The sequence below is a fragment of the Tetrao urogallus genome (genome assembly GCF_951394365.1).
Source record: "Tetrao urogallus genome assembly, chromosome: 3".
In the NCBI taxonomy this organism is placed as follows: Eukaryota; Metazoa; Chordata; class Aves; order Galliformes; family Phasianidae; genus Tetrao; species Tetrao urogallus.
In genome coordinates, this window is record NC_136815.1 from 83,378,869 (window position 1) to 83,400,871 (window position 22,003).

General features: G+C 41.1%; 1 protein-coding gene across 1 annotated transcript; it reads left to right on the top strand.

Annotated features, from left to right (window-relative positions):
* Nucleotides 1-110: 110 nt before the first annotated feature.
* On the top strand, nt 111-21,862 carry SYCP2L (synaptonemal complex protein 2 like; the record flags this gene model as incomplete). The annotated part of the gene is made up of 29 exons (XM_079533913.1): nt 111-116; nt 720-857; nt 965-1,088; nt 2,325-2,425; nt 3,453-3,477; nt 3,969-4,054; nt 4,172-4,260; nt 4,478-4,512; nt 5,255-5,397; nt 5,828-5,880; nt 6,222-6,267; nt 7,076-7,168; nt 7,256-7,316; nt 8,100-8,248; nt 9,037-9,096; nt 10,466-10,541; nt 10,635-10,752; nt 11,269-11,314; nt 11,658-11,719; nt 12,782-12,830; nt 13,229-13,284; nt 14,056-14,207; nt 18,013-18,144; nt 18,629-18,750; nt 19,590-19,684; nt 20,551-20,650; nt 20,728-20,786; nt 21,210-21,279; nt 21,803-21,862. The coding sequence occupies 29 exons, from the start codon at nt 111-113 to the stop codon at nt 21,860-21,862; spliced, it is 2,406 nt and encodes an 801-aa protein (XP_079390039.1).
* Nucleotides 21,863-22,003: the final 141 nt, after the last annotated feature.

Genomic DNA, 22,003 nt, shown 5'->3' on the forward strand with positions numbered 1-22,003 from the left:
ATCCCACCTGGCTAAGAGCTTTTCTCGTTCGCTCCTCTCCCCTGGGAAAGGCGCTCCGTTTCCCTCTCTAACGCGAAATAAAGCCGGCCCTGCAGCCGCACCGAGACAGGATGCAGGTACGGTTTTGGGGAGAGGTGGCTGCGAGCGAGGAGGATTTTAGTTTCAGCCCTTCTCTAGCGGCGCTGGGACTCGCGGCACTGCGGAACGCCGACGGTCGCTTCCCCCGGGCGGTGGGTGGGGGAGCGCAGTCTGGGCCGGGACTCTGTGGGTCTTAGAGGCCCCCAGAAGATGCTGAAGTTTCGTTTAGGAGGTAGAATGAGCCTTGGGGGAAAGATACGGGGACTGAAAGTTTGTCGGGTTTTGAGCAGAAAAGTGTTTTATTTTTCTTAATTGTTGGTGCTTCCTCTTATTTTCAAAGAAAGGAAAACAGTGAAGGACGGAGTAGAGAGATAAGCAGCAACATGGCAGCCCACGCAGAAGACTATGTAAGGAGTTTTAAGTACATCTTTAGTTTTATTTTGCGAATGTCTACCTGCATATACTTACTTAAAAATACTTTCTTATATGAATGCAGCAGTAGGAAGTAAATATAGACAAAGTCTTCAATTCTCCAACTTTATAAATGGCACTGTGAGTGTTTTCTCATAATCAGTCCTCCAGTGCTTCAAATGTTTGCCTGTGTTAAATCTCTGCTGCGTTTATTTCCCTTATCTCCGCAGCTCGAATCGCTGCTCATTGATGCCTTTAAGGGGAAAGGGTACCAAAAGATAAGTGACCTGCTGCAAGAGAGAGAAACAGACACGCTGCAAAAGTACAGCAGCTCTCTCCTTAGCCAGCTCGACAAAGCACTGAGAAGGGTGAGTACCACAGCCCGTGTACCAGAGCTGATCTTACCCACCCTGTAATGCTGCCTCTGCTCCCCACGGACTGGGATGACAGAGCGCAGCTCCACGTCTTTCCACAGGAGCTGGACAGGAATGACTTCCACAACGTGTCCCTTCTGCTGAAGTGCATCCAGCTCTACTTCAAGAGTGATCTCCAGCAGGGGACGAGCTTGTTCATTGAGCAAGGACTGGTAGAAAAGATGAGTATAACACCCTAAGCAAATTACTAATGTGACCCAAAGTTGCTTAATATCAGGGGAAAGGATTTGTAGTGAGAGCTAGAACATGGCTTATATGGTTCTGCCAAAAACGTATATATTTTTTTTCCAGATGTATTTCATGAGCTGAGTGAGGAAAATCTTCTACCTTCCTGACATTGTTTTCAATGCAAAAACTAATATTATGGTTATATCTATCACCTGACTTAAAAGGACTGGTTTCTTTCTTTTTTTTTTTTTTTTTTTTTTTTCAAGCTGACAGTGAAGGGAGAGAATGAATTGATGAAGCTCATTTATGAAATAGTAGAAATATAATGAAGAGTAGAAACATAATATTTAATATGTATAAATCATATAATATAATAAAATAAATTTGTGAAATAAAAGAAATATTCTGGTTAAATTTCAAGTGCTGCAGCAAAATACTGTGTTAGTAATGGAACTAATGAACAACTTTGTGCTTTTATAACTTCAAATGCTGCTCTCCAAGCAGGTCTGCTTTAAAGTTTAGTGCAGGATCTGCATTTAATTTGTAATTGTATTTTCTCTAATCAGCACAGTGCTGCTTTCAGCTGGCATCAGTTGTAGCAGAAGAAAGGCACCTGTGTTTGAGACTAATGGCAGGCTCTGATAGGCTCTGTTAGCAGGGCTGTGTCCTCAGCCCGACTCACTGCACCATTGCTTTGTAGTGATGCTTTTTAGGGATGTGGTAGCTCAAAATTTCTTTCCAGATTGAACATTAACCAATTCTTGCTTGTCTGATCTCTGTACCTCCAGAGGTGCATAGATTTGTAGCTGCTCCTAGGTGTGTGATGCTGCTCAGTGTCTTGGCTAGCATGTATTTGTAACATACAAAATCAAAAGCTTGGAAAATCTCTTATGTGTTATTTTACTTCCAGAACTTTTGGAGCAGGTAACTTTATAGCAGCTGTGATGCTGCAGAGCAGAACGACAAGGGGTCTCAGGCACCAAGGGCAGGTGCTTTGTGACCACAGAGGAGGGCAATATGGAGAGGAGAAGTGGTACAAGTGCTGCTGAGTGCTATGAGTGGCAGTGTGTCTCAGCTCCTTCACAGCATGTGGCTTTTAACACAGTATGGGGCTGTGAAATGCAGGAGTTGAGAGCAGTTCTGTGTGCACAACTTCTGTTGCAGATACATGTAATGTAAGGTTTACTAGCTTGTCTTGCATGGCTTTAACTGATTCTCTTAATTTTTACATGGTATCTTGGTTTGAAAGAGCAAGAACATTTGTGATCCTCATTGACCCAACTGAAAATAGTTTTTTGATGGTACTTCTGGAAGACTTCTTTGACTCTGCATTGGTATGTGCATGTATTAAAGGGAGTAGAAGGGCTGTCTTTATTGTACAAGATAACCATCATTCACAAACAGTTTTCTATCAAGTGCAAATGCTTTTGCTGAGGTGGTTCTGGCTGTTTGTCCCTGTGCTATTTGAAACAAATTATTTACTCATGAAGACTGGTCTGTCATTTAGTACTTGTTTACAATATTCACAACTTTAAGCTTACTATAACACTCATATTCCAATAAGGAAAATACTCCAGATCTCACTGTCTGCACACATGCTCTTGGGTATGTGTGTGAACTACTCGTGTGTGTGCAGGCATCAGCCTAGCTGGTTATCTTATTTACTAGAGCCATGTATGATCTGATTGCAAGAATTAGATCAACTGCTTATGACTTGTTAGCTGTCCCTGGCTGCAGCTTGATTTTCTTTTACCATCTCCATATATATATATATAACTTATATGTATAAGCAAAATCAGGCCTTTTTGTTTCTCCTTGAAATTATACAAAAAGGCTCCATAGATAAATTATTTGTCAGTTTGATGCCTTTGTCTTTCTGGCTCATTTCTTCTGTATGTTTTCACTGTGGAGGACAAGGTGATGGTTCTGTGTTTCTTTTTGTTATCTTTGTTTTTTCTGTCCATTCTTTTTTTTTCCAAGTGACTCCAACACTCTTCAGATACTGCCTGCAGCAATACTTGTAGTTGAAGTGTGTAAACATAAATAGTGTTGTAATGCAAGGGTGCCCATATGTGCACCAGAACGTGCTGGGATGTGGGTTTTGCAAGAATCAGAGGGTGCTGCTGAATTCCCTGTGGGACTGGGTGCCCTGCTCCTTTGTGCTCTCTGTGATGCTGGGTAACCATATGTGACAGCTGTCCTGGTTGGCAGTGCTTTAATGGATGTGGGTGCAGCAGTGTTTTAGGCTATTTCAGCCCCTGAGAGGTGGGATGGTAGGGACACGAGCACTGAGACACTTTGGCTATTGCTATTCTTGAGTTGCTGTATGTTAATGAAAACTTCCCTTACTTCTTCCATTAGGTGATTTGCAAGTGCAGTAACGAAGGTCAGTATATGTTATCTTTCCATTCCTATGTCTTCTGAATCTCAGCCTCAGGAGCACATTTCTTAATGCTATTTGAAATCTATCCCCTCCCTCCTCTCCTCTTCCTCCTCCTCCCTGTAACACGTACTTTAAAATCTCCTAGTCTCCTTCCAGTTCATTTTATTAATATACATACCAGCACAAAACACTTTCATTTTTAAAAAATTTTCTTACACTAAACATACTAGCTGTGGTACCTTGTTTAAATGGCCATCATCAAGTATTTTGCTCAGCAAGCAATCCTGCTGAAAGGATGCCAACCCACATGCCATCCCTTTGCAGAGCAGTGTGGTAACTTCCCCCCCCCCCCATAAGCTCTGTTGAAAGCTGAATCTGTGACTGGGGCAGTTTTACTTCTTCAAGAAAACACTGCAAACTGATGTTGTTTCACTTATCTGTAATGCAGATGTTATGCTCATTGCTGACTGCAGCCTTGCAAACTCTTTTCGTAGGGAAGAAGCAGTTGGTGAACTTGTTTCTGCCTGAGCTAGGGCGTCTGGTGACAGAAGCAAGCGTTTGCTGTGCCCTGCGGCAGGAGGTAAGGCCCATGTGTTGAGAAGAAAACACAGGTGGGTGTGTGTGACTGAATACAAGTGTGAGAAATATCTAACTGGCTTCTTTCTGTCCCTGCTCCATCCTCTGCTGGGGGAGAAAGGCTTTGAGGACTCTCAACTCTATACTTGATAGCATCCCACGTGAGAGCAGAAAGAAACTCCCGCTGTCGGAGGAGGTGTGTTTCCTTACGTAAGTGTTTCTCCAGCCATTGCTGTTGCAGGGATGGTGGCATTCAGTTGGGCTGCAGCACTCTCTGGCTGCATGGGCACAGACGAAGTTACTGAGCTTACTATTGTGTTTCATACATGATTTTTTTCATAAAGTAATGTTCTGTAATGTTATGCTTCTATTTAGTCTGTTAGTCCAACTTCAGTGTTTTAAATCTTGTTGTGTTCTGTTCTTTCAGGAAGGATCTTGCCAAAACAATGCTGGAGGCTGGTGGTAAGAAGTACTTAGTGGTTATTCTTAGCAGCAAGGGTTCTCTGCCTTCATCTGCTTATTTAATGCAGATGGATTATGATTTAAATTATTTCCTTGTAGATGGTTGATTTTAGGGGAGGAAAATCTGATGGTAATTTAAGAAGTCTTGTAAAAAATGATTGGATGCAACAATTGTGGTTTTTCTAACTAGTATTAGTGATTCTTATTTCCTAATAGGAAAATCTAACATATATGTAGAAATGTAATGATGAAGGTAATTACAAAATGTGCTTGCAGTTATTCTTAAACAAAACAATCAACAAAGCCAACACACCCAAACTTTAACCACAGACTTCTGTGAACAAACTGCGGTTAAAGGAGTTTTATTGGCTTTCAAGTCAAATCTTCATTTAGTTCTCCCCTAGTCACAGCACTTCTGGGGCAGTGGCTGAGTCACATTGCATGTGCCATGATAAAAGTGTGGTGGCAACAAGGGTTTGCTCTCATCCTCTCCCTGCTGTGCAAGAACATCCCCCAGTGCAGCTGTGTGCAATAGCTACTGCATCCTTGCCACCTGGGTACCCTCCCTGCTCACCTTTACAAGAGTTACTGTCCCTGGCTACTCGACACTATTATTTGCCTGGGTAAACCCAAACAGAGCTGAGGAATCAACTTATAGAGTGTTAGTGTAAAAGTAGCAGTACTGATCCTCTGTGTTGCTGGAAGGGAGTATATTTATCCTGTGCTTATGTTTGCCATGTAGATTATGACCTTCAGGTTGCCCTTTCGGAAGCACTCTGTAGGCTAACGATAAAAAAATGGAGAGATGACCTTGTTAACCACTGGTTTGAAGATAAATATCTTGCTGAAGCTTTCAAAGAGATCAAGGATAAAGAATTTGAGACGGTGAGGGTGCTTATTTTGAAAACAACATATTTGACAAGACTGTATAGGGGCTGGTTTTGTTTGAGTTCAGTCAGGATGTCCTTGGAAGATGTTCCCAAAGAGCTGATTTTATAAATATGAAATTACTTAGTTATTTGTGGAAGGTATTTCTTTCTAGCCTGACAAATATAAGAGAGAAGATCTCTTCTTTCCAAAGTGCTTACTTGTATGTTTTATGTTCAGAGGCTGACTGGTTATACATTGGGTTGAACCCTCAGTAGCAACCTGGGTTTCTTTTTGCCAGTGGCTTTTGTTGCCACACCAATGAGTTAAAAGCTTTTAACTGGAGTAGAGGCTATAGATCTCCAATAACCTATCACTTTTTCCAAAGGAAACACAGCCTGATTTTTATTTTTATTTTTTTTTTAATACAATGTTATTTGTCTTGAAGGACTGCAGGAAATTTCTTAACCAGTTAAATGAAAGGCTTGGGGATAAAAGAAGGTAAGCTGTGAAGCAGGAAACTAAACTGCAATCCATTTGAAAACTGTTGGGGAAAAGTTGTTAACTTGTGTTATGTTCCACAAAAATGATTTACATCACAGGCATGAATAATCAAGTTGTTCTTAAGAAAAGGATTTTATTCATTCTAGTCGTGGTTCTTTGGAAAGCTGAAATTCATGAGGTATTACTTTGTTTTTCCCCTAAGCTTCTCTAAACTTCTTGAAAGTTATCAAATTTTTTTGAACAGTAAAATTAGTAGCCAATCTTAATGGCTTCAGCTTTCAGCAAGTTACATTTTGACTGATGTTGAATGTGTCACATGAAGTCTGCTTTTCTTCCAGAGTCTATTCATTTCCTTGCCTGTCTGCTTTTGCTGACGTGAGCCAGGTAAGAGATAGTAGTGCTGGGTTGCATTATCTACAGTGCTACTGCGGTTCTTTGTGCAGAGTATGTTTCTTCATCTGATTTTTTTTTTTTTTTTTTTTTTTTTTTTTTTCCATTAAAGAACTCAATTTTCCAGAGTACAGCATGTAACTCTCCATTCTACTTCAAAAGTTTGCTTGTTTGTCAACCAACTCCTGACTTACTGCTGCTGACTTTGCTTTTGTATCAGCCAAATGACAGAGGCAGCACTTCTTTTCATGGTGATGACTGAAAAGAGATCTAAAATGCATCAGAAGGACTCTGATTCCTCTGGCAGGGCTCCTCCCAGGCTGCTAGAAAACGAGATCAGCTTGATGCCCATGTAGGAGAGGTCACAGTTGCGGTTATAAATTCTCCAGATTGCTTTCTAAGTCTTCAAGTAAATGTACATATTTGTGGCACTGTTCCTGACAGTTGTACCAAAACAAAACAAAGTCACTAAAATGCTTTGTTGAAAGCTGGTACTGCTGCTTTGGCTTATCTAATGTGCTCAGAAATCCAGAAGGCTTCAGAGTCTTTACTGGATGCCAACACGCAGGCATTTGCACGAGGTATTTCCTTTCACTTAGCTGATGTACAGCCCTGTTCTGACTTGTTGGGTATGACTAGATGAATGGTAGGCTTGCAACTCACAGGTTGATTCCAAGTTAACTTTCTGGGAGGCATACATATGTGTATATGTAGGGCAACTTTTTTCCAATTTCATCTTGTTAAAGAAAACTGAGAATGATATGTCAGAGGAAGTGACAACACCACTGCCACATTTTCCCAGGTGAAGAAGCCATCAGATGAGAAGCTGGACAAGTTCTGGATTGACTTCAACACTGGCAGTCACAGTGTGACTTTTTACATAGATAGTACTGAGGTAATGAAAAAGCCCTGGCAACCCTGAGTTAGCCTAATGCAGCAGGTGGATGTTCTATTGCTGATGTGTTGGTTTTGGTTCTCTAAGGGTGTTCTTTGGGACTCTGTAAGGCTGCAGAAAGAAGCAGTCAGCTGTTACAGTCTGAAGGGTAAGACTTGGCTGCTTGCCTTACCTTCTGTTTGTCCACAAGTCTGCAAGGCAAAGGGAGCCAATGTAAAATATGGGAACTCTTTGGTGATAGTGATGCCTTCCCTTCTCTATGCTGAGTAATTTGATCACTTTGCACCAGCACTCCCTATGCTGATTTATGGCTTGTGCTTATGTTGAAGATTGGGTTTTCAGTGGCCTATCACAGTGGTTGATTGACTGGTGTGAGTGAACAACTTCACTAGCCACGTCAGGCTCTACAAAAATTCATTTTCTGAATGATGCTGGGGGACAGCTACATTGCCATTAAAAGCAGAACCAAAGCAGTGACTGAATGCTTGCCACCAGTGCTTCTCTGAGCCTCACCAAGCTACTGTGTGCATAGATGACTCTTCCATGTTGTATCCTGCAGTGGCAGTAGAGAAGGAAGAAAGGTTTGCCTGTGTTGTTCAGTACTGTGCTTTCCACATGGCATCAACTGCAAGACCCTGCTTGCAGTAAGGCTCTGTAAGTTACTGAGGTGGTGAAGGAAGCAGGTTGTTCCTTGCACCCAGTCAGGATGTATTGAGGGATCTCATCTGTAGCTACGAGGGTAATGAATGCATAATCACCTGGGCCCAATGAGAAAGAAGTGGATGGGCAATGTAACTGGAAATGCCACGGGCAAGGTGTGAAAGACGCTGCCTAAAAATTAAAAGAAAAAAAAACCCACAAACACAAGTGTTTAGGATGATAGACTGAATGTCTTGGTCTAAAAGAGATCTGACTTTTGCTTTCCCTACAGAGGATGGTGGAGAAAAGATAGTCAAAATTTATATGAAGATACCTGCTACTCTTAACAAAACAGAAGTAACAAAAATCAAGTTACATTTCAGTGCTGAGTATGAAATCTTTAGTATACTTAAAAAAGTCCTTGGAGATGAGAAAATGATGGTAAGCTCTTAGCTTTTCTTTTTTTTTTTCTTTACTAAACTGTGTTTTATTGATATATGATTGGTGAAAACATCAAGTGGCTTTTTTCTGACCTGTTTGTTATGTATTATTCTTCCCCTTGAGATTTTGAGGCACTGAATATGGCTGTTCTTAACTTTGACCTGAAATAGATAGCAGGTACTTCATAGGAAAAAAAGCTTATAGGGATTCTAATTTATACTTCAGAAGTTGGAAAGGTTAAACTGTCTTATTAATCAGTTGATTGATATGATTGCTTCTGCTGGATTTTTTGAAGAGGTAATAAAGCCTGTTGCATTTAATTGCCTTCCTTGAACTGAACTGTGAGCAAGTTCTCACACTCACTTTTGCACAGGTTGAACAAACTGTGAGACAGAAGCTGATGAAAAGAGGAACTACAGGACATAGACTGACTTTGTAGATACTACTTTTAATCTAAACAGTAGAGGGTTTTTTTTTTAAGTTTGCTTTTATTGTATAATGGAAGAACACAGGAGGGTGCTTTTCTTTGATTATTTATCAGTTTGATAATTTCTAATACACTTAATTCATCTGCAGACCGTGGGATCTACAGAAAATCTTATGTCAGAATAAATAGTTGCAATACAGTGGCAGGGGATGAGACATTTCCAAATGGTCAGCTTGGCAAGTGTCCAATGATTTGCTGCTGGTGATTAACAGATGTTAATTATGCTATGAAGTAGCTAACTGAATTAGATAAAGGATTCTACTTTAAGGTCATTTCACATAAGATTCCTTCACATTAACAGACAAACGTGGGTGAGGAGGAGCCCATCCGCAATGAGAAGCAACCAGGCAGAGTGAAGAAGGTGATCCCTTTTGTCATTGTTTTATTTTATGAAATTTAAGTTGTTCAGTTTCAAAATGAGTATCTTTACTCACAGTCCACTGCTTGCAATTAGCCACATTAGAAAAAAAAAAAAGGCAGGGAAACAGCTCATGGAGACTGGATGTGTGCACTGGCAGCTACAGCGTGTTTCAGTTTTCCTCAGACAAACATCCAAAAGAGCTGCTTCTATCTGCAGATATGGGACAGCAATTCTTTCAGTACTCCTTCCCATTTATCTCCATTTATAACCCAAAGTAAGCTCTAATGGAAGTCCTCCAGGTGCTGAAGGCACAGGTGAGGAAGCTCTTTCATCAATGTTCACCTTGAATAATGTACTCAGGTACAAGGTGGACTCTACTCAAAGCAATCAAGCAGCACAAAGGGTAGGATGTAGTTTGTCTGTAGATAAACAACCTTTGTAATGCATTTTGGAGAATCTAGCAGTAAAACAGATAGTGGAAGTTCTAGTCTGGTACTTCAGTGGGATACAAGAGGTTGTGCCACGTGTTGCAGAGCTAAGGGTTAAGGCAGTAATTGCAGTAATCTTTGTGTGTGATGAAGGGTAGGTTCAAGATGCTTATTTATTGAGCATTTCCATTCTGCCCTTGGTAACTTAGGCTTTTTTAATGTTTTACTAAGCGTGATCTTGATGTTTGTCTAATAGCTGGTATGTACTGTTACACTGCTGCATGCATGCTTAAGAACAGAGAGGTGTATGTATTTAAATGTCATGAAGATATTCTCATCTAGATTGTTGTTCTGCAGTGACATCTCAGTCCAGTGATCTACAGAAGAAAGATCCTGAAAACTTAGAAAACATGGACTCCATAGCAGAAAACTTGGTCTCGCAGCACAACGAGCAGTCAGTGGGCACTGTAGCAGTGAGTGTTTGGTGTATGGCAAAGCTGTCCTTCTGTCTCCTTTTTCTTCCCTCCAGCTTTTCACAAGTGTACTTAAAACCTTCTTTCCAAGAGGCCTGGTTTGTACTCGGAATTGACCTATTTTTAAACTCCACCTTTCTCATATCAGTGGGAAAGTCAGCCTAAATACTTGTCCCCAGATCTGAAATATTGGCAAAATGCTTTAAAAACAAAACAACAACAAAAACCAACCCACGACTTCCATGCCTTTCAGGACAATGGTGGAATGATCTGTGTGGTGCTCACAGTATCACTCAAATATAACTCAAAGACTTATTGTATGCGACTAGCAATGATCATGTAGCTATTACTGCCGTAGGCTGGCACTGAAATTCTGATCTTGTAAAACAAACAAACAAAAAAACCTGAGAAAACCCCACTTTATTAGTCATAAATGTGCTCTGTTGCTGGTTTCATGTCTCCAAGCAGGAAACGTCTAACTCTGTTGTCACCGTGACTGCAGTGAACCAGCAGTCTGGCCTGGACGAAGCTGACCAAGGCTCAGGTCAGGCATGGCTCTCTTCAGTTCCTTAAGCGTGACCCAGTTAAGTGTCACCTGGGTGACCTGGTGAAGGTTCTGCTTTTGTGGGCTTTCCAGAGAAAGCAGGCACGCAAAAACATTTACTAGTTGCTCCAGAGAGTGAAGCTGTAGTTTCCTTGTCTCCTTCAGCAAACAAGTCCAAAACTCTATCTCCAAGGATGGATATGAAGTCTAGGTAAGTGTCTTTTGGAAGCTGGAAGGTGTTGGCTTTTTTTTCCTCCCCTTACCTTGGGTTAAAGTGCATGTGATTATGAGGTTTGTTTCATCAATTATGAAATGAAAAAAATAAACTGCTTTGCCACCCTGCTTAGCAAGGTGATACTGCCTCTCATGCCTAATTTAATTAAAATGCAATGTAAGTGTATACCTGTATTACAGATAGCTTAATTTCTGTTGCATGCTCAGTTCAAAGATATAGCTGCTTGTAATAAGGACCATGACTTTTGTGGAAGATGATGTGAAATTGTGTCCACTTTGGTGTTACTGATACCGTTTTTCAGAGCTGTGAAGGACAGTGTTATAGTTAATGAGTTGCTCTTCTATAGAGGAGCTTTTGTCCCTATGCACATGCTAAACCACTGCTTCAAGGCTTATTGGTACAAGTTCCTTTCCTCTTAATACTTCATGAAGGGACTCTGGGCTTTAAAACACTATCCCCTCAGCACTGTGCTCACTCACGTATCCTCCACAGTGGGAAGCCATCAGAAGAGAAACTTACGGAAGCATCAACGCCCAAGGTATGTTTTCCTTGATACTCACTGAGTGAAGACACATGAGGCAAGAGATGAGATGTTCTGGTGATCTTTCTTCTATGTTTTTGTCATACTTAACCCTGCACAATGAGTTCAAAGCTTCTAAACTGTTTCTTTTATACCCTCAATGCCCTGTCCCTGATTCCAGCATCAGAACTGCCATGCTTTCTGGTAGGAATGAACTACATAGCTACAGCTAGGCTGTTGTTGGGATAGGAACACTGTTGTTTCCTGATATTCCTTACCCCTACTTTTATCAGACTTTAGGTTGAATATATGACTCTGCATATAACAGCTTTTGATCCCATAACACTTTTCTTTTTAAAAGGTTGGTACCTTGGAAAGGAGAACCAGAATAAAAGGTTTGGTCAAGCAGAAGACTGGAGGCAGGTATGGTGCAAGCACATAGTGGGGGCTGGTATCCCAGCTGGTTTTATCTCATAGCTGCAAAAATGGAACACGGCTGTCATAACAGGATCCCAGTTGTTTGGTATCTCGTGTCCTGGAGCTCTGAGATGGCTTTTTCTCCCTGCTGTGGTTTTGGTTGTGTTTGGCTTTGATGTGTGTCCTGTCTAATCCAGTGATTCTTAGTTTATAAGACATGCTTTGAATTTTTTTATTGGTTGTGGATAGAAGTAGAAAAACTTAGCACAGAATGTCAGCATCACTGCGTAGTCTGTGCTCTAAGATTAAGTACCTTGGTGCTCCCTCCACTTCAGAAAACAGGAATAACAGTATCAGGCTGGAATGGAGATGTGATTTAAGCGCAATCGTTCTGCTCCCTCTAGTGCTTCATCTGAAAATGAGCATTTCTTTCTAGTAAGAAGTCTTACTGAGAAGTGTGATTGATTTATTTATTTTACTCTTTTTGTCCTTTTACTTGTGAGAAAAAGGAGAGTATGCTGTGTGTTGAGAACTAATTGTAGGACTTTTAAAGTAGCTGTTATTTGTGAAAGAGAGAAAAATACCCTTCATTTTAAGTAATTAAGGGCACAAAAACTAAATAAGAAAAGTGATTACGGAACAAATGTTTAAATTTAAACTTCCAAAAGGGAATTAAATACTGGGGGGAACAGGGGGGTGAAACTCGATGATCATTGCGGTCCTTTTCAACCCAGGCCATTCTATGATTTGAAAATGTTGTTGTTGTTGTTTTTAAATTTTCTTGAATGCTTCTGAACTTATATTTCATTCATGACTTTCTCCTACCACGTGCTAAGGAATGAATTTATATATACCTGTATAATATATGTAATTATATATATTTAATTATATATATATATTTATAAATTTGTTTATAGTAGAGACTGTGAGAACACCATATTTAGGCATATGACACTTATTTAATTATGAACTTCAAGTAGTAAAACAGTTTATTCCCCCTCCCTCAGTACTTCTCAGTGCCTTTGGGTGACTGCTCATGGCAGCCTGCCACGCTGTGTTCTCTTGCAGGAAGGACTGCTATGACTTTGAGGTCTCAGACTCTGCAAGTCATGAGAAGGTAAAACTGAGGCAGCTCTCGGGCTGTTCTGAGCTCATGGTTCAGCAACTACCAGAGAGCAGAGGCTCACAGTGGGGGAATGCATTTGGTTACAGATGTGCAGCAAGGGTGGGTGTGCTCACATAGCAAAGCAGGCAGATTGTATTTCTCTTTAGTGTTATACTTAAGGAATGGTTTTCAGAAGTGGGAGAACTTCTGCTACAAACTGGACACCATCCAGTCCTCTCTGCTACCACTGGGTGTCAGCATGAAATCTTGCTATGTGATACACTGCTTGATGTCCTGACAGCTCCATCCAAACTCCATCTGGGCAGAACTGCTCTAATTTTGGAGATTATTTTACAGAATAAATAAACTTTAAGACAAGCATGTGTATGTTTGATTTTTTTTCTTATTAGGTTTCTGAAGCCAAAGAGAAGGTTTTCAGGAAGAAAAATTATTCACAAAATCAGAGGTACAGGAGCACCATCCATGAAATGCTTCTTTGTTGTAAGAACAGCTCATTGCCTTAGTTAAACTGCTGAGCCTTAAGATTAAGAAGGCTATGGTATGTTTCCAAAACAGTAGTTCCTTACTTAGCTATCATAGCATCTGCAAATGTTGGATGTCACCTACAGCAGCATTTAAAGAGAATCTGAAAATGTGAGAATTACTAAAGAGAAAACTTACTCTTGCATACTTTGGTAACAATAACACTTGAGCTTTCAAACTGGTTTACCTTTATAAAAATATTGAAGTCCTCTGCCTTTCATTTAGATGCTAAATTTTGGATATTCCCAAATTATTAGTCTTAGAAACCAGACAAAGAAGGGAAAAGTGGCAATAGAAGTGTTGAGTTCTAACTATGAATTTATCTTACTACTGATCTGTATATTTTTGTAATTGATGAATTACTATTAACAAATTAAACAAACAGTGCAATTGATAAATGAACTAGTAGTAGTGGCTGTGCATGAACAGCTTACTGGTATCATAGCATGACCTGCTGTTGCTGTTTAGTTATGAGAGGAGGCAGGAAGATGTTCTAAGCCCTGTATTAGCAAAGGCAAGTATCTGCCTTTGTGCTCCTCGTTTTTATGCAGCTTGAAATGCTTCAGGTATTGCATTGTGGGGAGGAAAGAATGAAGTAATTTCCTTTAGAGGAAAAGAATGGCTGCTGAGCTTTCTGGGGAGGGGCAGAGGGGAGCTGGCTGAACAGGACTCCTAATGGTGTCTTTCATCTTAGTTACAGGAAGCATCTCTTCTCTGAAAGCAATAATGAAAAAACAAGCAACAGTGAGAGTGAGAAAAGCTGGATCGTCAACTCCCAGAAAGAGCCACTGCCAACATCTTTCAACTACACCCGAAAAAGGCGCAGGGTGAGAAGAAAATTAAAAGGTAGGCTTGGTTCACATCATGCATGGTGAGCAGGTAACGCTACAGGTTTTCTTTTCCTTTTTCTTTCTGGCGTTTTTAGCCGTGCTGCAAACCAATGGAGATGGCTCCCAGTTGTATTGCTGGTAACCAGGTAAAACTTTCTCCCCACAGTGCTTCCAGTGTCATCTCCAAGCAGCGGCAATGAAAACCAGATGGAAGAGGTGAGGAGTTTATCATGCGTAGATTTAGAAACAATGTTGATACAAAACGTGAGCAAGTGAGTGGGAGCCAATACATTTGAATCATCTTCTCATATTGTTCTAATGAACAAATGCCAGTTAGATATTGCTGATGCTGTTGGGCTGCTAGAGGCTGAGGATACAAATTCTCTCCTTCCGGCTATAGCTTCTGGAAAGCTAGCCATGAGTTATATTGACAGGCAGCAAGTGGACCAGGCATACATAAAGCAGAATAAAACACAGTTGAGCAATGCCAGGCTGTTCTAGTGCCCAGCTGTTAGGTGCTGTATCTGAAATGTTTTGAAAATGGTCCTACCTGAACACAGCAAGTATGGGAAAAGTTTCTAGAACTTGAAGCTGCACTGAAAATTTTAATCTTTCCCTGGAAACCTTTTCTATTTTCTCTTGACTGAAAATGCTTTGATTCTGCTGCTGAAAAACTTACTACAAAAAAAAAATCTACTACACAGCTTTACTGGCTAAATGCAGAACTTTAGCATGCAGATAAATTCAGGGCACAGCATTGAAGAGAGCTATCAGTTTGTGTTAGGTACACCTTGAGGTTTCTGCTCTTACAAGTTCTCAAAAATCAATCCACTCCAGAAAGACTATTTGTACTGTTTAAAGAAAATACGTACTAAGACTTGGTTTTGTTTTAGCAGAGAACAGCAAGACGAAAAGATGAAAAGAAAGTGTCAAGGAAAAAACACACATCTACTTCTAAGGGTGATGATTTACCTACAGTGGATCTTGCTGGTATTTCTTTTTATACTGATGTCCAGTGTATTAGAAAAGTGCTTTGCCTCTTTTCTTCGCTTTTCCTCATAAATGTCCTGCCTGGTAACATTTCCTGTAGTGACTGCAAGGCCTGGCTATTGTTGGTAGGTGAAATCCCTTGAGCAGAGAAAGCAACAGCTGGGGCTGTTGATCTGGTTTCTGTGGGAAGGGTATGCTGTGTTTGTGCTACCTTACTCTATCCAGACTGCTCTGCTACCTGTACTTAAGTGCCCGAGTATTGTTTCTTGGAAGAAAAAAAAAAAAAAAAAAAGACAGCTCCCTTCAAGCATTATATTTTAAAACTTTAGGGAAAAAAAATTAGTGTGGATATTAATACAAAGGAATTGGCATTTTATTCTGCGTTGGAAAGCAAGTACTGAACGCAGACAGACTGTGGCTTGTATTTCAGGCTGAGTTTTCTTCTCTATTCTGCAATGCTGATTAACTTTGGGAAAAAATTATTATTTTAATGGTAGTTCATGTGCACTGTAAAACAAATGATGCTCATGGTAAAGATGCACACAGCATTTATTCTGGTATGCAGGGGGCTTTACCCATGAAGTATGGATGGTGTTATTCATATGTCATGGTGAATGTGGTCACAGACAGGAGTGGCTGAATCCTTTGGCTACCTTCTCACTCAGGTGACGTGCCATCAGAGGAGCTCACATGGCAGCTACTGGATGTGTCTATGGAGGAGCACTCTGTTGTGGAGAAGGATGTGACACAGGTTCTGTATGCAGTGCTTGAGTTCTCCCAACCTACCCTCAGCCTGCTTCTCATCTGCAGGCCATCCATGTACTGTGTGATTTTGCTTAATCTGCAGCCCCTGACAGCTTGCCTGTCTCCTGGATGCTGCCTTATTTTCTTTTCCATCTCTCCTTAGAAGTTTCACAATGTGTCTGGTGAAGAGACAAGAGAAGAAGAAAGCTTTAAGCGGAAGGACTCGGGTACATTGGTCTCAATACTATGGGAGAGCTGGTTAAAAGGCAGAAAGGGATGTTGAAGGAGTTGTCAATTTCTTTCAAAGGCCAATAAGCAGGGAGGTTTTTTGATATTTAAAGGATGCCTTTTGCACAGGAAATAGTTTCAATTTCTATGTTTTTAGTATTGTGGTAGGCTATGGCAAGATGCTTTTTATATAAACTCCTGAATTCATCACTGTATGGAACAATTGAGTCATGGCCTGAACCACTGACTGATCACCTGGGGAAAGCACCAAGTCAGCCCTGGGAACACAGGGTGAAGGCAATTCACCTGTGTGAACAGAACGGGTAGAGCCTGGCTCCACCTCTATTAAACCCTATTTAAGGGCTGACTGCCACTTGGAGATGTTGGAGATCCCTCTCTTGATTGCCAGAGAACTAGCAGCGTAGCTGGTCAGAGCTTGGAGACTTACAAACTGGTAACCTGGGAGTAAATATATGAAATAAACAAAAGAATAAACCCTAAATCTAATGATTTGGAGGTGCAGTGCAACTGTGTAATTTAAAAACAGATGACACTCTTCAGAAAGCTGTTGACTTTCTTTTCCCTTAATAATATAGACATAAGCAGTGATTATGAAGGTAAATGGTGACATGCACTGATGCTTACTGAAGCTGTAGCTTTCTTAGGTAACAGGGGCTAAGGACTTGAAGTAAGGACTTGAAGTGAAACTGAACTTGCACAGACTCAAAACTGTTGCACAACATCTTTGTTTTTGGAAACAACCAAACTTCATGAAAGTCAAGCAGCAATAGGCTGTCTTCATCCTATTATTGTCAATGCAACTCTGAGAAGAACGGTTTTAAAGTTATGGTTGGGAATATGACCCGAGTCACTGAAGTGCAGATTTTGGACAAAAGCACTCTCTCTTGGGGTGCCTGTGTTCATATGTCAATATGACTCCTATTTGTCTAGCACTTGCAGATTATACTTCCACTGTGTTAATGCCTCTACATAAGTTTGAGGGAGTGTAACTTCGAAGGCTTGTTCTTGATGGTTGTTTACTGCACAGTGTTATGGTGGGAGAGAAGCTGATGCTATATAAAGGCAAAAGTGGGGTTCTGTTCAGAAATGCCAGGTGTGGTCTGTGATGGCATCTGATCGCGTACTCTATGAAGCCTGAACCTACGCTGTGCTGCTGCAGCATGTTCCTCATGGCCTCACTGTCCCCTCATCCTGGGCTCCACCACCTTCCTGATCCCTGCCCTGTGGAGGCCCCAAGAGGCTCAACCACAGGCACCTCACTGACCTCAGAGAAATGCAGCAAAAAAAAAGTCACCCCTTACACAGAATGTGCAAGTTTGACTTAAATACAGGCTGCCTCTTCTTGCTGTGTTCCCAAGGGTGTCTTTAAGCTAAAAGCAATTGCATAGCGAGGTTTTGAAGATCTAGAAGAAGCAGCTGTTATGGATGTTCAGTCTTTCTCTCTCTGTATTTGTTACTTATTCATGTATTTTTTAAGTTTTAAAGTAGCAGATGGAACTGCTTAGAAACAACTGAGCATAAACAGATTGTCAGCTTGGGATGGAGAAGAGTTTTTCTTGGCCAGAATAGTGAGACAAGAAATAACCTCTGAGATGGAAATACAGTAGTTTTCTAGTTAGCTGCATAGTACAGTCTGGTTGACAGCTTTTGTAGGGGGAGACTTGCTGGTAGAGTCTTGTCCTGTGAAAGTGTGATGCCACACACTAAACTGAAGTTGCCTGCTTTTCTGCAGTATTGGTAACTCCAGTAGTGCTTTTTGCTTGTGTATCTGGTAGGCATGGCTACTGTGTGTCTCCTGGTAAAGAACAGGAGAACTGAAACCTCTCCTCTTCTCCTAGATGCATTAAGTGGCACTGTTGTGAAGAAGCCCAGGTTTCTCAGTTCGGAAACCAAGCACTTGTCCTCTGAGTCACCCTCTAAACCAAAGAAACTTTCGAACTCAGTTGAGAAGGAAGAGCAGATGAAGAGAGGTAAAGTCAAATTGGCACCTAAGGTGAAGTATTGAAATGTTTTCAGCTTTTTTTGTTGGTAGACATCAGAATCATGTGAAAGCTTGAGGGGGGAGAGAGATGTGGTGGGAGGATATCCTCTCCAAAAGTCTGTGTAGGAGAAGGCCTGTCTTACGGTTTGCTCACTGGATGCCACATATTTGGAGATGTAAGGAAATCTGGGGTCCTAACCACCATCTAGTCAGGTAGTAGTGTTTTCTATTCTTTCTGAATAGTGATTGTCAAGAGTTATTAAAAATAATTTCTTTTATAGAAAGCATACAGATAATGGACAACCAAACTGCAGTTATTGGATAACTCACCTCTGTCATCTTGCATTGTTATCTGTAAATATGCTGCTCCGTGATAATGAAGTTGTTGTTTACATCTCCCTGCAGTATCACATGGGTTTGTTTCCCACTAGGGCTCCAAGTGTGGTACTAACCAGGCACATGCTTTCTTGTAGGTCAGGAGATGGTTGATGTGAGCGCTGCCTTTTTTTCCAAGATGCAGCACAAAGATTTTGGTGATTCAGGAGTGATTGCTGTATTTGAAAGTTTTACCAACCAGCTAAAGCAACTGTTCTGGGTAACTTGCACTTTCTTAATGTGTATGCCTTGGGTGGTGGTACTTTGGCTGTGGTGTCTGTTATCTTGAAGCTCTTTCAGTAGCCCCTGTACTCTCAGAAGTGCTACAGGAAGTGTAAGGAGTGAATAAAGGAAATTTTAATCAGGTTCTTCCTTTTTTCTTGTTTCTGTGCTGGAAAATAAGTTGTTGTTGTTGTTTTTTTTTTAAGGCACTTTGCACGCTCTTTTTAGAGGAAAAGAATCAAAGTTTCAGAGAAACTCAGAATAGTTGCAGTGTGCCTAAATCAGGGATATATATAGTTGCCCTCATGGACAAATATCAGAAATATGAAAGCTTTGTTTTAGAGCACAAACTCCATAGGTTTCTCCTAATGAAAAATAGGAAGCAATGCAGACTGCATCTAGTCACTGAAACACAGGTAGATCTACAAGGACGTGTTTGTATCTCCCAGATCACAGGTTTGCAGAGGTGGTGGTTTCTCAGTGAGTAATATGTGTGCTGCATATTGTTGGTTCACTCACAGTGTGGATGTACTTGAGACGCAGCGTGGGGAGCCTACTGTTACTGTCAATTTAGCTTTAATGAGTAATGATGGCATGAACCCAAGTCTAGTATGAGAGCATGCTATCAGAAAATCTTGTTATAAAGCTTTAAACAAGCCAGGCTCTCATCCTATCAGATTTATATGGGATTGACACTTTGTACCAGGCAGCAATCCTGGAGTTTCTATACTCTTAAAAACTTTGTCAGTGCGTGTTCATGGAAATGTTTTGCAAACTGGATTTTTAGGCTTGGGGTTGTACCACATGCCTGCTCCTAATGGTGTGTTCTGTGGTCAGTCCAGGTACAAAGAGATGGAGATGTCTGCACAGAACACGCTGAAGACTTCTGAGAAGAATGTTTCTGCTCTGCTGAAAGAGATTCACAAGTGCAGGTGAAGTGTCTGCTGAATGGAAGCATCTTCAGCTCCATGCAAACTGATTTCTTACAACGAAATGCCTCTTTGTGAGAGGGCCTGACCCCTATGGTTTTTAAGGCAAAGTTGGTTGTCTGCCTTTTCTGTAAGGAGAGTTTCAGAAGCATGGCTTCATTCCTCTTCTCTTGTAGAGGTACAGGAGTTGGTTGATTTCAGTGCAAAGAATGCTTGAGTTAGGAGTGACTGAAGCTATTGACTTCTTGTTGTCATCACCGTTAAATAGATCTGAAGAACAAGGATTTTGAACTTAGCAGCTTCTCTTGTGATGTTTCAAGAGAGTGAACAAAGGAGGCAGGCTGATTCATTTTAAGAAGTGGGGGAGAAGTACTGGGGGGGGTTATTTATCCATGCTTTGTTACACAGCCATTTCTGTGGATTGTCTCTGTGTGTGTGGGGAAAAAAAAAGTCAGTTAAAGGACTTTCAGGCAGTTGCCCAAGGGGGTTTGTCTACCCATGAATTTGCTGTAAGCAAAATAAAAACATGACTGAAGTTGCATGTAAGCCTATCAAACCTCTATCTGCTACACTTTGTGGGGGTTGGGTTAAGTATAGTATGAAATAATATCCTTTGTTTAATAACTGCACTGGGAGTTATTAATAGCTGTACGCTCTGTGCTGAGCCCCAGGACCAGTGTGTAGCTAACCAAGCCTCTGATTTGGTGTGGGACAGCTATTTGTGTGCTCTGAGAGCAAATCTTCTCTGTTAGTTTCAGCAAGGAGGTCTGACTACAGGTGGATTCTGTGCTGAAGGCACATGGGAGTGTCCACAGCTTTGCTCTCCTACACCCTGAAGTGTTGAACCTGTCTCTGTTTTCTATCACTAGACTGAACAAGCTGGAAGCCTTCAAGAAGATTGTTGTGGAAGAGCTTGCCAGCCTTGAGAAAGATACTCAGATCTTGAGGAACATGGAGAAGGATGCAGTGGTGTGTAGTACTCCTCTTGTGCCAGTTCCTAGAGTGTCCCTTCTAAATTAATGGGATTTTCTTTGGGCTCTCTTTAGGACTTCTGGAACGCACAGCTGCACAAACTGAATTCTTTCTGCAACCAGCAGAAGCAAAGGTACACATTTACCTGTTGTCCACCCTGCTCACAGGTCCTCTGGTGGTTGAAGTTAGCCTGAAGGTGGTGTGGCACCTCCACTTAGCGCTCATTGACAGAGTCTTTGCAGCCCATGAGGACCTTAAACTGGCACTAGGACTCAGTGAGGGATTCTGCATGGGAGGTTGTGCATGATGGGCATGCACTTGGAGAGGTTGAGGTCTGGGATGCACACCATCTCTATGCAGGGATCAAAGAAGGTGACACTTCTGTGTTTAAAAAAAATAATTAAAAAAAAAAAAAAGCTGATGTTACCAGTGCTGGGCACAAAGCTGTGAAAAGGATAATCCTAAATTCAGTTTTTTTATTGTTAAATATCACTGTTTTATCTGTAAGCAATAGATGCCTAACAAACCAACTCATCTCAGCTAACTTTCCCCATAGAATTCAGTCTGTTGATTCAGCCCTGGGTGAGACAGCTGAGAGTTTTGCCAGTACGATTGTCAACACCACAGTAAGTGCCATTTCTGTTTAAAACTGAGTGTTAAATTGTGCTGAGAAGGTTCTTATTGGTTTTGTTATGATTGGTTTATTGGGGAAAAGGGAGGGAAAGCAAAGTGGCCAAAAATCACTTGCCTAAGGGAGAAGATAAGGACGAAGACCATCATGTGGTGATACTTCTCCTCAGTACATACCTGAGGGATTCCTTTGTCCACAGGTTGTTTTGGTGTTGTTAGGGATCCTTGTTGCTAGTTAGGGAGAAGATTCCTTTATGAGCACTGAACTGTCAGAATATAGGGGTACAGAATTGCCCCTGGTTAAGGGACTGGAAGAGCAGCAAGCACATGTGGAATTAACAAGGAGGTTACAATTGCATCACGGGAGCTGCTCATCCTGCAGCACCTTATTCCAGGCTAGGTATTAGGCAATTAAAAGCTGAATTTAAGTATTCTTAGCTCTCTGCAACTCTTATCTGGCACAACATAAAAATCTGTACAAACTTGAAATGTTTTTCTTACCTTTTTTCTCCCCTACAGCACAATGTCTCAATGAAGACTGCAGTAGAGAATGGTGTGTTTGTTGTTCCTTCTGACTAGCAGCCCTCTGATTCACTGGAGTGTTTGAAAATGCAGATAAGATGATCTCGTGAAGGAGATGATAATCTATTTTAAATGGAAAGAAAAATGAGGAGAGAGAAAATAACATTGATAGTGAGTTTTTGTTGTTATTTGGTTTAA